The sequence below is a fragment of the Anas platyrhynchos genome, chromosome 2 (assembly GCF_047663525.1).
Source record: "Anas platyrhynchos isolate ZD024472 breed Pekin duck chromosome 2, IASCAAS_PekinDuck_T2T, whole genome shotgun sequence".
Lineage (NCBI taxonomy): Eukaryota > Metazoa > Chordata > Aves > Anseriformes > Anatidae > Anas > Anas platyrhynchos.
In genome coordinates this window covers 22,443,980-22,458,777 of record NC_092588.1, presented here as the reverse complement: position 1 = coordinate 22,458,777, position 14,798 = coordinate 22,443,980, and the positions used below count along the sequence as shown (strand labels likewise).

At 36.6% G+C, this 14,798-nt stretch overlaps 1 protein-coding gene across 8 annotated transcripts in view; it reads left to right on the top strand.

The window, feature by feature from the left end:
- Positions 1-14,798, top strand: part of VPS13B (vacuolar protein sorting 13 homolog B) — a 465,257-nt gene that overhangs the window by 102,101 nt on the left and 348,358 nt on the right. For all 8 annotated transcript variants that reach the window (XM_072034434.1, XM_038173544.2, XM_072034433.1 and 5 more), the window contains one exon: positions 1,805-1,989. In XM_072034434.1, coding sequence (XP_071890535.1) covers positions 1,805-1,989 — 185 coding nt within the window. The remainder of the gene's footprint in view (positions 1-1,804; positions 1,990-14,798) is intronic.

The window sequence follows — 14,798 nt, the reverse complement described above, 5'->3', positions numbered from 1 at the left end:
TCAAACTTTGATCTGTGCTGCAGACATATACAGCTAAGATAATTATCATTTTCTTCCCACTCCCTACAAAGGGAGATTTAGTGACCAGTAGAGAGCAATTCATATAATCCTCAGGTCTGGAATAATTAGATCTGTGTTGCCTGTAAGTCCTTCCTTGTGTTTTCTTTCCTTTTACCTTAAGTCTAGACAGCCATCTTACATGGATGTTTATTTATACTGTAGGTGTGTAAAGCTTGATGAGATTAATTCCTCTTGTTTGAGATAAAAAAAGATTTTCAGTTGGCTGTTTGCTGGTGTTCAAAAGGAATTGAGGGAGATCTGCCTGTGACTTAAGGTGAATGCTTGTTTGTGCAAGCCCAGATTTAGAGTGATGATGTTACCTGTGACTGTACCACTGTGTCAGTATGGTAGTTGATACAAACCTTCTGATGTTTACAGTGCTGGTTTACAAGCCATTTTTCATTCATCGTGCAGATATTTGTAGCTTCTGGGCCAGAAGTGTTAGCAAGGAAGGTACTCTGCTATTCTGCTTCTTCATCTAGATGACAACAGTGATGAATCTGAGAAGTGGTGGTGTGTTTTTTTCCTTCACAGCTTTCTTGGAGAAGTTTGTGCCCAGTCTCCAATCCTGGCACTGGGCACCACTGCACACAGCCTGGCTCTGTCCTCCCTGCACCCTCCCCTCAGGGATGTACAGACAGTGATGAGATCCCCTGTGCCTCCTCTTCTCCAGGCTGAGCAGTCCCAGCTCTCAGCCTCTCCTCATATAATAGATGCTCAAGTACCTTAAATTAAATCTAATATACTACGAAGGGTTCTAAAAAGTACACCCAGTATATTTAAAGGGTCTGTCCTATAATGCAGTTATGTAGACGAACTTATCTATGTGCAAGGGGTTATATGCTGGGGACACTGGGGAAAATTCTGCTGGAACACAGAGTACATCTCAGTGATGGAGCAGGAGGTGATTAGGTCAAAGATGATAATGTTGTAAATATGCTGCAAGAAAACGCTCCAGAGTGGAAATGAAAAACTGCTGTGGTTTTTGTTGAATGTAGCAAGTCAATCTATCGCTTAATTTTAGGTACTAGAATATTACTAGTATAATATATTATATATATATTGGGAAGAGAAAGTAATTTAGTGATTTTTTGATAGTTGTTGTAGAGCCCTCTTGTTGATACTGGACTAGATGCAGAAGAATTCATTTCTGAACAGAATGCCTTGCCCTGTCATCCCAATATCCCTAACTTCCCACCAGAATATAAAGCATTGAAAAATATTAGTACCTATTTGTAATCTCTTAATGAGCGTACAGAACTCTTTTTTTTTTTTTTTTTGAATTGTATTTAGTTGTATGGATATTGCCTGTATGGGTTTTTGGATCACTAGTTATATTTCATTTTGTTTATCTATTCACGGTAAGCTTTAAAATATTTTCAGGAAAAAAAAATAGAACAGATTTATTCTCTGGTTTTAGTAATTGCACAACTTTGTGTGCCACTTTCATTTTGGTGACTTGCTTTTATTTATATGTGTTAAAACCAAAAGATAATTAGTTAAAAAACATCTGATATTCTCTCCTATTTTACAGGAAGATGTAAAGTTGAAGAATGTAACAGAATTCCTACATAGGGTGAATTTCAATATAAGTAGAATCAGCTCTTATGAGAAGAAATTTTAACAGGCACACAGCTCCATCCTTACAGGCTAAATGCTGGCAGTCTGCTGTTCTATGACTTGTTTTTTGAATTGTTATTCACCAAAGGAATGATTTCTTTTTTTTCTTAATGTTTTGAAACAGGAACAAGCGAGCTCACGTCCCACTAACAGAATGCATATTTGAGCTTCCGAACTTGACAGTTCAAGCAACTAGAGCCCAAACCCTTCTGCTCCAAACTATTTATCAGAGCTGGTGCCATCCTGTTGGAAGTGTCAGTTCTGTGGTGGTAAACGAAGCTTTACTGAATGAGGTTTTCCAGTATTCAGGTAAATTTGTGATGTTTTTGGTTAAGTATGTTAGATTAATACCCTTACTGTGCTACAGTGCGCTGCTAGTGAATGTGCATACAACTATAGCCTTTAAATCCAGGTTTTTACGTAGAGTAGTTAACAGACAAAATGTTTTTTGTGTGTATATGGGTATTTATAGCTTATGCTTAGAAACCAGGATGTAAGCTAAGCCACCAAGCTTCGCTCCTTGGCACCAAATTCTGGATGCATTTAATTTTCCCATACAGGATAATTTTTCCATACTTCGCTCATCTGAAACATCCACCCTTGCTACCTTATATGGTGTCATGTTGTAACTTAAGATCATTCAGAGGTGAAGCTGTTGGATGAAATAAATACCGGATTATTAAGGGCTTTATTAATCAGTGGCATACAGAGGTTGATTTTTTTTAAAGGGCTGCATATGTTTCTCATCTAGTTTCATAAATAAATGTTTCTGTTGTGAAACTGCTGAAGATAGCAGGTCTCAGATGTGATAATGTAAACAATGAAGCTGGCTACCTGTTATGCTTTAGCAAAACATCTAGGAATTTTAGGAAGAAATTAAGGATTTATTTAGCCAGAATATTGATAAAATGCTGAGATTGTCACCAACATACATGATCTGAATGCATTGCTTTTCTGAATCTTGATGTTGATTAGCTACCTCCCCAGGGAAGTGGTCACTGCACCGAACCTGACTGAATTTAAGAAGAGATTGGACTGTGCACTTAGTCACATGGTCTGAACTTGGGTAGACCTGTGCGGTGTCAAGAGTTGGACTTGATGATCCTTAAGGGTCCCTTCCAACTCAGGATATTCTACCTCATAAATAAGTTAAGACTACTTCAGTTGACTACGTACAATATTTTTATGACTATGGTCACTGTAGTATGGATGAGTACTTGTTCACTGTATTGAATGCTGGCACATTCTTCTTCCCTCTTCTCGCTTGAGAATGAATGAACAAATGTGTTTGTTTTGCCTAAAGTTAGAAAACAAATCAAATTTGCTTTTCTTGTTTTCTGTGTTCAGTATACAAAGCTATTTCATTAGTGTAGATTATTAATTTAAATATTGCTTATGGGATTTAATCCAAGATCATTTAACAGTACTAGCAGTAAAGGATTTATGAAAGGAGCCAGGAAAATGCTAATAAAGGGTTTCATATTTTGAAACCAGGCGGGGCTCTTATATTTAGATATCATTATCATATTATGCCACTCTGGGGGGCAGAAAAAAGGTGTAAACCAGTGAAAGTAGTAAAAGTGTGCCAAGCCTCTCATTCTAGAGAAATCCTTCTGATTTTGTCTGTGTGACCTTCTAGGAGAGTGGCTCATGGAAGCTGCAGGTAGGCAGTAAGTAGCATTGAATTCCTTGTTTGTTCAGGGCTGAATAGAATGGAGATGCAAAATTGGGAGGAAATTCCCAGATAAGAATTTTAAAGTTTATAGCTTCTTAACAGAAGATGTTTGATTTTTAGATAGGTCGTCTTGCTGTCTGTTGGGACAGTTTGTTTCTTAAAATGGTATTTTGCCTCTTAGAATTGTTTCTGATACTGTCAAGACTTTAAATAAGCTTTTAAAATGTTCTACATTTGATATTGAACTGTGTTCCAGCGTTGTTCTTTTCTTTTTTCTTTTTTAAAGAAAAGTAATTCCAAAACTGCAAATGATGAGGAAAATCTTAATTTTTAATTATGAGGTTAAAAAAGAAGACTAAAGTCAAAAAGACTGTAATGCTAATGTATATGTTCTGTTTTGTTTCATGGAGTCAAACAGCATATGAACTGGCGTCCTCTACTTCATTATGGGGTTTCCCAAACCCACAAGAAGTTGGGTATTGCATCATCTAGCCTAGCCACTTATTTTGGCCAGTATCTGGCCACTAGTCAGATGTGTATTGAGGATCACAGACACATGACAAATGTAGTTGATTGTTCTGATATTTGCTTATGGAAATCATACCATCAACTGATCAGATTTATTGTTGGAACCTTTCACTGCTAAACACTCATAGTAACAGATTTTGACCAGCTTACTGGGGGGACCACTCTTCAAGTGCATAAGGTCTTCCCCAAGAAGATAATGTATTTTTAATTTATATTTCATTGCAGGCTAGGATAATTCAGACCCGGTATTGTGACCAAACATGTAACAAAAATAGCCGAGATCTTTTGGCATCTCTATCATTACCTGCTTTTGTGAACGTGCTAAAGGAATGACTCAGAAATAGTAAATCATGACTTGAGGCAGAATGGTAGGTTAGACTACCTCTAGAAGAACTTCTCAGTCCTATTTTTCTGTTTCAGTCATTCTTTTTTTTCCTTAAGTTTAATCTGTTTTTCTAATGCAAAATAACTGCAGTATTTTCAGTTGTGGAACTCTTGGAGTAACTGTTAATAAGAAGTCTTAGTAAGAAGTGTTTATTTTTTTCTACTTTCCCCAAAGTCTTATTGATTCTTATTCCTTGTTTCTGTGGTCACCTAAGGATGAGTTGGTGAGGTTTTATTTTCAAGTACCAATACTTCTGAAGGGAGTAGGTTTAAAATCTGCTCCAGAGAAATGTGAAAATACAAATGTGAAATTTGATTGCTTATATGTTCCTACGGTTTGCACAGTTCTGCTGTTCCCTTACCTAATGTTTCATTCCTTCAGTTCGATGGACAGTAATACAGCCATGCTAACAAATATGTTTGCAGAACAGAAATCTGGAGCACGAATTCTAAGTACTTAAAATAAAGCAAATGGACAGTACATTATACATGCACTTGTTTTGATCTTGCTTATGGCTTAGTGGTTGACCTGATAAATTGTATACTTCTGTATTTCTTGTTCTCACTAAGTAAAGAATTCAAGTTGTGAATCCAAGACTACGAAATGACTGACAACCTTTTTGCCCTAACTCTTGGCTTGTTCATTCTGAAAGCTCCTGGTCCAACCAGTATTACCATCATATCATAGAATGGTTTGGGTTGGAAGGGACCTTAAAGATCATCTGATTGCTGTCCTTTTTTAGTTTAAAGCCATTTCCCCTTGTCCTATCACTACACTCACTGCCAGAGTCCTTCCCCAGCTTTCCTGTAGGTCCCCTTTAGGTACTGGAAGGCTGTAGTGAGGTCTCTTCAGGCTGAGCAACCCCAGCTCCCTCAGCCTGTCTTCACAGGAGAGGGACTCCAGCCCTCTGAGCATCTTTTTGGCCCTCCTCTGGACTCATTCTAGTAGGTCCATGTCCCTGTGCTGGGGGCCTCAGAGCTGAGGTTCAAAAAGGGAGCTCTGCACTTGGTACTCCCAGAAACATAGGAGCAGAATTTATACGTAGTGTCTGGGATTCAGTCCTAGGCAGCTTCAGAGATATTTTCTGCTCTGAAACTTCCTTCAAACTAGTTTAGGCCGAAAGTGATGTAGTGGTTCAGAACAGACTCTCAAGGTGTTTCTTGTATAAACTCTTATTATGAGTAGGTTCAAGAAATACCAGGAGGAGAAAATGTCTCAAAGATTAACACTCTTATCTCCCCCACCTTTCAGTCTCCCTCTGTTCTCCAAAGCCTTTTGTCTACCAGGAGAAAGACATCTTCCTGAAGTATTTTGCAGTTGTTGGTTAGTAGACTTGCTGCCTCTATCAGATAGTCTGAGGTTTTTTTTTTGATTAACTCATCCAGAGGAAAGGTGGCTGAAAAAATAAGTTTTGAAATCTCAAAAGCAAATCGTGTGTGTTTTGGTTTCTTACAGAATTTAAGAATGAGGTGACTGTGATACTAAAAATTTGTGTTGACCACACGTTAGTAACGTATGTTATGTTAAAACTACCAATAAAAAGATAAACGCTGTACTGTCACTGCCTGCCTGAGCTCAGAATGTGTGGAGAACAGCTAAATATGAGTATTTCAAGAAGGGTATGTGGTTTTTATATTAAAGATTACTGTAATGCTACTCTTTGTTTAAATGTTGTGCCTTACTTACCTTGATAATAATTCGGCAAAAAACCAGATTTTTGATTACATATGATTTGAAATCTATAGGTATTGGTAACTATTTAGTGGATTTTAGTCGTCAGCCCAGACATAGCTCTTCAGAGATTTATTTTTTGTTTTCCCAAGTTATTTTTATAACACTTGATGTATATAAACACAATAGTGTATTGGCATTTTAGTTCTTATGCTTGCACATGCTTGAGAAACATCCCTATTTTGCATTTCAGTTCCTATACCTGCGGAAAGAAACATGAATCAGATATACATTGCGCTTTCTACATTTTTATGAGTAGATGTATTGATGATGCTAATAACACTTTTCCAATTATTTTTACAAAAACTATTATACCGAAATTTTTTGAAAAATACTGTTACGATATCTTTTAGAAGTTGAGCATGAATAATCCTATGGAGTAATTTTACTGTGTATTTTCTCATTATTTGTTAGTAGGTACCTGAAGCACTCAGTTTCTAAGCATTTCAGCCTGCCAAGAAAACATATACACAGTCACACATGGCTTTAGTTTACTCTGGAAAACTGGAACTTGCTACCACTTTTTCCTTGTCCTGTTCAGGTAGTTCATTATTTTGTTGACAGTTCGGTTCCATTAATCTGGTATTTTTAGGAAAATTGCTTGCAGACCTTACGTTTCTCTATTGAAGGTGATCAAATAGGCATTTGAATCCCTCATGTAAATGATGTCTTAAAGTTAAAATAAAATCTACTTTCCAGAAAGTAACTGTAAAACTATTTTATGCAAGATTTCATGTGGGATACCTTAATGGTTGAATAATAAATTTTACCTCATAAAAATGAAATTCAATAATACAGTAGCTTTCTCAGCGCAGTAGCATCTGGTTGAATCTCATGAGAGCCAATATTTTCCAACTCATTAGGATCATGTCGTTCTGTATGTCGTCAACATTGACTTAGCCAAGCTACCTTTACTTACATAACCGCCAAACTATTAAATAGGTCTCTTGTGGAGTGAAGTCAAATATTCCTCTTATTTTGCTTTTGCCTTGGAAGAAGAGAAGAAAATGTACATACTGTAACATTTAAACATCTGGTCTAAACCACATCAGGGTAACACTGAGGAAAGTAACAGGATTCAGTATTCTTCCCAGGTGTACATATAAAAAAGGGTTGTGGAGCTGCTGCATAGTTCTTTTAACCACTTAGGAAATAAGACTGAAATAAGTGACTTGCTTTTCTAATACCCCTGGTTTTAAAACTACTTTTTTCCTCTTACCCCTCTCCCCTGCCACCAAACCCCAAAACACAAAACCCAGCAAAAGCCTAGAATTTCTACGGTTAGTGGTAATGTAAGTTGTTAAGCTCTAATTGCTTCCTTGCAACATATTGGCATTTAATCTGTGTTTGTTCCACACAATGTGGCCAGTTTTGGCATTCAATTTGAGGACTATGACTTAACCTTTCTGGTTAAAATCAAAGTGTAAGGGTGCATTCTCTTCAGTAATTCCTTGGGAGTGGCAAGACACAGCTGTACAAAATGTGCGTGGTATAAACAGTTTACTGTCTTGCATGGTGATTGTACCCACATGTGTCCTTGTCCTTCACTCAGGCATCTACCTGCAGCGTGTAAATAGCAGTAGTTTCATACGTTGTACATTTCTATGAACATGTGGTAGATTATCAGCTCTAATTTCAGATCAGTATAGGGTGTGGATAACCAACCTAAGCGCAATTCTTTAATAGTTGAATGCGATGTAGTTTTCTGTAATCTTTTCTTTCATCTTATTATAGATATTTTCAGTGATATTCCTAAGTCTGAAGTGATTTAACTGAGCATGGAGTAGGTGGGCGTTTTATCACTTCCATGTCTAATCAGTGGTGTTTAGCTTGTTAAGTATCTTCTTAATAAATTCCCTCCTTGAAGCAATGATCCTATTGGATCATTCAGTGGCCTGAACTAAGGAGCTAACATATGAAGTAAATGTGTTAAATCTGTAATTATAATTACTTTTTCATCTTTTTTGCTGTGATTTATGTATACAGATAAGCTTTGAAATGGAAAAATCATGGTATTCTGATGAAAGAATGGTGATACACATGTATGCTTAGTCAAGGCATTCATAAAAGCTTAACTCAAATCTGTAATGTCATACTGAGGAATCAGATGTATGTAAAAATCCATTAGAGACTTTTAAAATGTCTATTTTGGTGAAAGTGAACATATAGTGTCAATAGCACAGCCAAGGAAAAAAAAAGCCAATAGATTGTGAAAGGAATGCATACATACATGAAATCTATACATATACATAAGCATATGTAAGGTTCTTTGGTTGAATTATGTTTCAAAATCGCAGGAGAACCCTATTCAGCATGTACGTTTGTTGAAATTAACAGCAAACTCTTGTTGGGTATGTTGGTGGGCTACCAAAAACAAGACACCTAAGCCTAGAGCTATAAATAGTGCCCTTCCTCTGGAGTCTGTAGTTTATTTGCACAAATAGCAATTGAAACAGTAACAGAGGGCACCTGTTTTGTTTGCTCAGCTGTTAGCTTTATGTTATTTCATGTCCTGTTAAGAAAGGTGTGTTTGGACAGCAGGGAGGTAGGCTGCCTTTTTGCCTTGTTCTAGCTGCCATGGACTATGTCAGGTGAAAAACTACACGGAGGGTGAGGTGGTTTCTCTTCCAAGAGCAACTGAGCACGCTGAGACTAAGATATGGGAATACAATGCATTACAAGGAGGATGGGAAGAACATAACAGCTCTTGAATCTGCTGCGTAATAGGAAGCGGAAAATTCCTGAGAAGAGCTCAAAGCAGACATGCAAAAGCTTCAGAGTTGACAGGAGGAAAGATTGTTTTCTAGGGGGAGAGAAGTTCCAGAGAAGTTGGTGTCAAGGTTAGTGTCAGCCAGGAAGCCACCAGTGACTGCTACTGTAAGTATAAAGCACAAATGAGAATGCCATGGTGGTATTTTTTGCTGCTTGTGTTTTAAGAAGGTGCATATACGGAGAGGTTCTGTAACAGAAGTATTGCCCCTACTTATGCTGCAAGTTGTGATGATGTAATGACACTGCTTCTCTGAAGAGCAAAAGGAAACTTTGCCCCCGGCAAAAAAAGGGACCTTGGGAAGTTGTTTTCTAAGTGGACTGATGAAGAAATTACAGTAATGTAATTTTTAATAACACAGTGATAGCATATTGGCTAATTTTTAGTTGAATCTTCAGACCTGGCCATATCAGTAGCAGTGCCAGTTACTTCAGTGAATGATCAGTGATTATTCATAACCAGAACATAAAAACCATTCCATCCTGCAGGTGAAGAAATGTTGGTAAAGGGTCACGTGGCATGGAGAGACAAATTTTTCTACAGAACTAGTATTTTGTAAAAAATACATAATTCTTTTCTTCAGTTGATATCAAACATGTCCATGGGACTATTGGAAAGTAACTTGGAGCAGCAATGACTAAAATCTCCCATTTTACCTTATCATTCATCTTATCTTATATCTATCAATATTTACAATATTGAATGCTTCCATCTCAAGCCATTGCTCTGGTAATTTGACAGTTGTGGAAATTTCTGAAATCATTATTTCCCCTTTTCCCCTTTAGATTAAAGAATCCTATGTTGCAGCATTTCAGGTCAGTTTATACAGTGGAATTTGTCTGAGGGGGAAATGAAGATGTGTACAGGTGATACAACACAAAGAATTAGTAATTTATGTCTACTAATAGTCTAATCTTTTCTCTTTATGGTTTCATGTTATCTCCTTTCGGCTTAAACACTAAACAAAACTGTTGTGGGCTGCTAAATCTGGCTGTTACGGGGTTTTGATCATAAGTATAATTTATGGGGCTTCAGTAGTCACTGTTGAAAAAATCTTAAATGTGTGCTGTCACATTCTGTAGTCTTTTCTTAAAACGGTACTGTTGGAAAAAACATTAAAAGAAGAAAAAAGACAAACCAACCAAATTAATAGCAAATCTTTACATTAGATTGCAAAATTGAGCTGTAGTAGCTTCATACTGAGTCTTCTCCTTTCCACTGGTGCTGTACTGTTCAGGTGAATGTTGTGTATGTGCATTAAAGTAATGTTAGGTATTAAATTGCAGCATTCAATTGCAGTTTAGTGTAAGAATCCTTTCCTGCATCATTCATCTCTCTCTAACACATCCAGGTACTCCTTTTTTCCTCCATTTTGTTAAATATGGGTACTAAAATTACTATATGGACATAGTTGAAAATGAGTGGGTATCTTCTTTGCTTTTGTCAGCTGCGGGAGCCAATGGTGTACGCATTAAAAGAGAGCACAAAAGTATGTGACTAAATGAGGTATCTAAGCCTTTCTCTCTTCTCCAGATCACTGTAAATCCAGCAGAAAATGTTCCCGTTATGTTTTCCCATGTAGATTGTCACTAGCAGAAGTTACGTTCTAGCTGAAGATCTTTTATTGGAGGGTAAAAGCCAACATCTTAAGGTTTATGAAGAAAAGTAATGAGAAAAATTGTAGTTTGGTCCCTTCTATTAGGCATTTCAGTCCAAGTGAGATGGCTTATTCGGATTGCAATGTTGAGCAGGACAGTACTTTTGAATAAGATGTTTTCTTGTTTTTTTGTTTTGCTGTTATGGAATTAAATTTAATAGAAATGCTTTGTGATCCATGTATGGCTTTACAAGAACTTAGAACAGCTTGTAATACTATATATTCCTCCCTGTTATTCATAATGAGAAATTTTGTAACAGGAAAGTATCGTCTAATTGGGGTTCTGATTTTGTTAATGGAAAAATAGAAGCAAGGATAATGAGTGGAATTGATCATTATGGAAGGTGAATGAAAATAAAAATGTAAGTACGGAACTGAAAATGTTCCTGTGAGGCTTGTAACAAAAATGTTTGCTGTAGAAGTAATCTTTTCTTTAGAGAAGATAAAACCAAACAATAATCCAAAATACATAGGTTTAATAGTAGGCGTCTTTATAAGCTGTTGAATTTATACATATGGTAGAAGCAGATTTGCTGTTTGCAATGATGTAATACTGAAAGATAAGCAAAAGTTGTTGGTTTGTATAACTTGTATCTTCTTGATCAAATAAAAAGTCACACAGTTGAAATCCTGTGACAGATTCCAGGTATTGGACTTAAAACTTGCTGTAACAGTGCCTACAATGTTAATAATTTCTAAAATAGTAATATGCTCTAAAATTACTTTTATTTAATGCACTGTAGTGAAATAACGTTGAAAATGACTCTTAATGTCATGTGGCTCCCATGTTTGTGGGGGCATTTTTTGCTCTTGTGGCAGGCAAAGATATCAGTGGCACCCATCTCACCATAGTAAGATGGTAAGCATATCATATCCCTATGATATGCTGCACTACCAATTGCTAGTCTGAAGCCTCAGGTGATCTAGTATATTAAATCAGGTTCTTTTAAAAAAGGAAGTAGTCTTAAACTAATAGATTTAGATTAGATGTTACAAAGAAATTCTTCACTTAGAGGGTGGTGAGGCCCTGGCACAGGCTGCCCAGAGAAGTTGTGGATGCCCCATCCCTGGAGGTGCTCAAGGCCAGGCTGGATGGGGCTTTGGGTAAACCTGGGCTGGTGGGAGGTGTCCCTGCCCATGGCAGGGGGCTGGAACTGGATGGACTTTATGGTCCCTTCCAACCCAAACCATTCTATGAAAAAAACAGTAACAATAAGGCAGGTAAAGTTAGGGAAAGACTAGATTCTCAGAAAATTATCGTAAGCAAAAAAATTTTTAAATTTAATTTTGTACTTCTGATTTTGTATTGGGAGGGAAATTACTGAAGAATAAAGAAAGGGTGGTGTTCTATTACAGTGTTATTTAACAGCATCAAGTGAATGTCCCTTCTTGTTTGTGAAATGAAAATGTGAAGTGAAGCATCATTGAATATGGCACAGCAGATGTAGCTGCTTTGACCACACTTTGAAGTGTTCTGCTATTGTAGGAAAATATTCTTTGCTTTACAGTGTTGTTATGCTTTTCTTCGTTAACAAACATATATATGACAGTGTGCATGATATGATAATTAAAAGCACGGATTCTGAGGAAGTATGAGAGTTCTCTGTATGAGCACAGCTCCCGAGTTTTTGGAGCTTTGTCTTATGCAAAATAAGAGCCCCTACATCTGCTTACCATCCTCCAAAACGTACTTTGGAACTAAGGCTGAAGTTGACTCAAAGATGGTAATCAGGGCTGTTTCCAGAAACACCTTTGTTTTAGTTGGAGATCATCTAAATAAGTATGGTCCCCTGCCTGGCTGTAGTTTTTCTGCTGAGATTACATCATAAAGCTGGTATGGATACAGATCAAACAAATGTGTTTTATTTTTTCATATTTTTTTTTTTCAAACGTCATCTTTTGGCTTTGTTTTGGAGGTAACATGATAAATAAATCCAGATATTACACCTTCTTGTACTTCTTTCTCCTCTCTTTACACCCTTCCTTTGTTGCTGCATCTCATTTTTGATGTTTTCCTTCTTTTACTGTTTTTATTCCTGTTCACAGGAATATTCTACCCTTTTCTTCTTTATTGGACATCTCTGGTCTGATCTTTTTCCTTTCCCCTTTTGGTTACTTCTTGTCTGATTAATAACAGCAAGCTTGCTTGTAGTTACATTTGATCTTTAATTGTGTCCTAGCAAATTTAATTTAGTACTTACTGTTGAAAAGTTAAATTGAAAAGCACCATCTTATTTCCAAAAATAATACAAATTGTATTGAAAAGTTCAATCCACTGTAAATATATTTTTATTGACCTAAAGACAATGTTGTATGACAGTCCTATTTTAAACAGTGGTCTTTTAAAATCCCTAGCTCTGTCTGGGAAAGAGGAAGGTGAGATGAAATTGTGCAGAGCTGTATACAGTGGTGGAGCTGCCAGAATTACGAATCTGTATTAAAAAGGGAAGCAAATTAATTAATAGATTCATCTTCTGCCCTTTATGCTGTCTTCACTTATTTCCAGTTCTGGCCCTAGAAACTGGCTTGCGTCAGACTCCTAGAATACATGTAGTTGAGTTGGAAGGGACCTTCATAGATCATCTAGTCGAAGATGATGTCCAAGTAGTATTCAACACAAGAAGTAAACAAGTTGGTGCTCTAGCCCTAGTGACAATAGGTGTGATGGGAGGAGTCCAGCTCAAAGAGACACCCTGAAAAACAGAGCAGTTACTGGCATCAATACTAGAGCAAGTTGGACTCGTATTTTTATATGAGAGGGTCAGGTTGAAATTTGAGCCATTTTGGTAGGGGATCTGGTCACTTGGGTATGGGAGGTGGGTGGGAAAAACTCTCTTGCATGTGAGCTTCAAATGTTTTCCCTCTTAAAGATGCTTCTTCCTGAACTAGAAGGTTTTGTAATTATTTTTTTTTTTTAATTCTCAATTATTGTGAAGCATAGGGAATTCTGTATGAACAAAATGCAGAAATTAAGAAGAAATGCAACTCTCAGGTAGCCTTATAGAAATGCTTTAACTCTAGACTGGTGAAAGGGTTGTTCTTTTAATTATTTCAGGATTTTTTTTTTTTTGAATTCTTAAATTAAAGACATTGACATGTTTTTGTTAACCTGCTGTTGCAAGATGAAAAGCTTCATTGCTTCATATAAGGAACTGCTTTTAGTTCTTTTTTCATATGAATTCTCACATTTGGAGGTAAATTTGTAGTCTCCCTCTGCCTGTTTTCTGAGGAGGATGCAAGAATCTCAACATTACAGAAGCTAGTGATATAACCTTGCACCTCTGCAGATGCTTTGAGTTTCCTTCTTATGTTAAATCTCTCACTTCTACCTGACTTGCATGACATACCACAGCTAGATACAGCGATTTTTTTATGCCAACTACTTTATTCTTGTGTTAGCATTTTTCATTCTCCTGGATGTAATCTCAGATATGTGATGTAGTCAAACTACCTTAAACTACATATGCTTAATAGTAATTTGAATTATTGGAGAAAAAATCCTTTAAAAAAGTAATAATGATTAAAGACATGCTTTACTACAGGCTGACAAAGAAGAGTTTCTCTGCTGAGTTAAAGAGCTCTGCCAACTTACTATTTTTGGAAGTCAAGGAAACTTTGAGTTTTCCACTTTCATCCATCTTTTACTGTCTTCTCCAAATTTTTCAGAAAAGCGTCTTCTCTGCTCTCTGTATCAGCGTATTTAATATGAAATCAGTGGGTTGTACTCAGAAGCAATGTGTTGTCTTTTAGTTTCAGTTTAGATAGTAAAAAACATGCTCTACACTGTTTGATAGCTGTGTCCACTTAGCTTTCTGAATTTGTATTTTCTGGTATCTTCACTATTGAAGGAATATAATACATTTTGTTGCTGTGTGTATATATATATATATATGTATTACATATAGATTGATATTACATATCAATCATCTCAGAATTTCAGACCCCAATTAAATTGTATGATATGGAATTACATTCTTTTCTGAGTACTTTTTAGACTTGTTACCACCGTTACAAGAATTGGTCATCCATCCATCTGCAACAGGTGTTAAAGAAAGGAGGAATCAAGTTGGAAGAGGTTTTTTCAGTTCTTTGCTTGGTAGGATAGCAGATTTCAAAAGAATGACTGAAGTTAGGAATAAAATAGATGTTTTTCAGGCACTTTTGGACATCACATGAGTCCGCTGTGATTTGCTGTCAGTAATGAGTCCATTTTCTCCCAGTAGAGTGGAAATAAGTGGTAGTCCTGCTCACCAGAAAGGAAGAAAATCTCATCTTCACTCAAAATCTGCTGAAGTGATAGGAGGTTTTTGTTATACTTTGTTACAAACCAAGGAATCAGGGACCAGTTGTTCTCTTTCATGCTTAAACACGC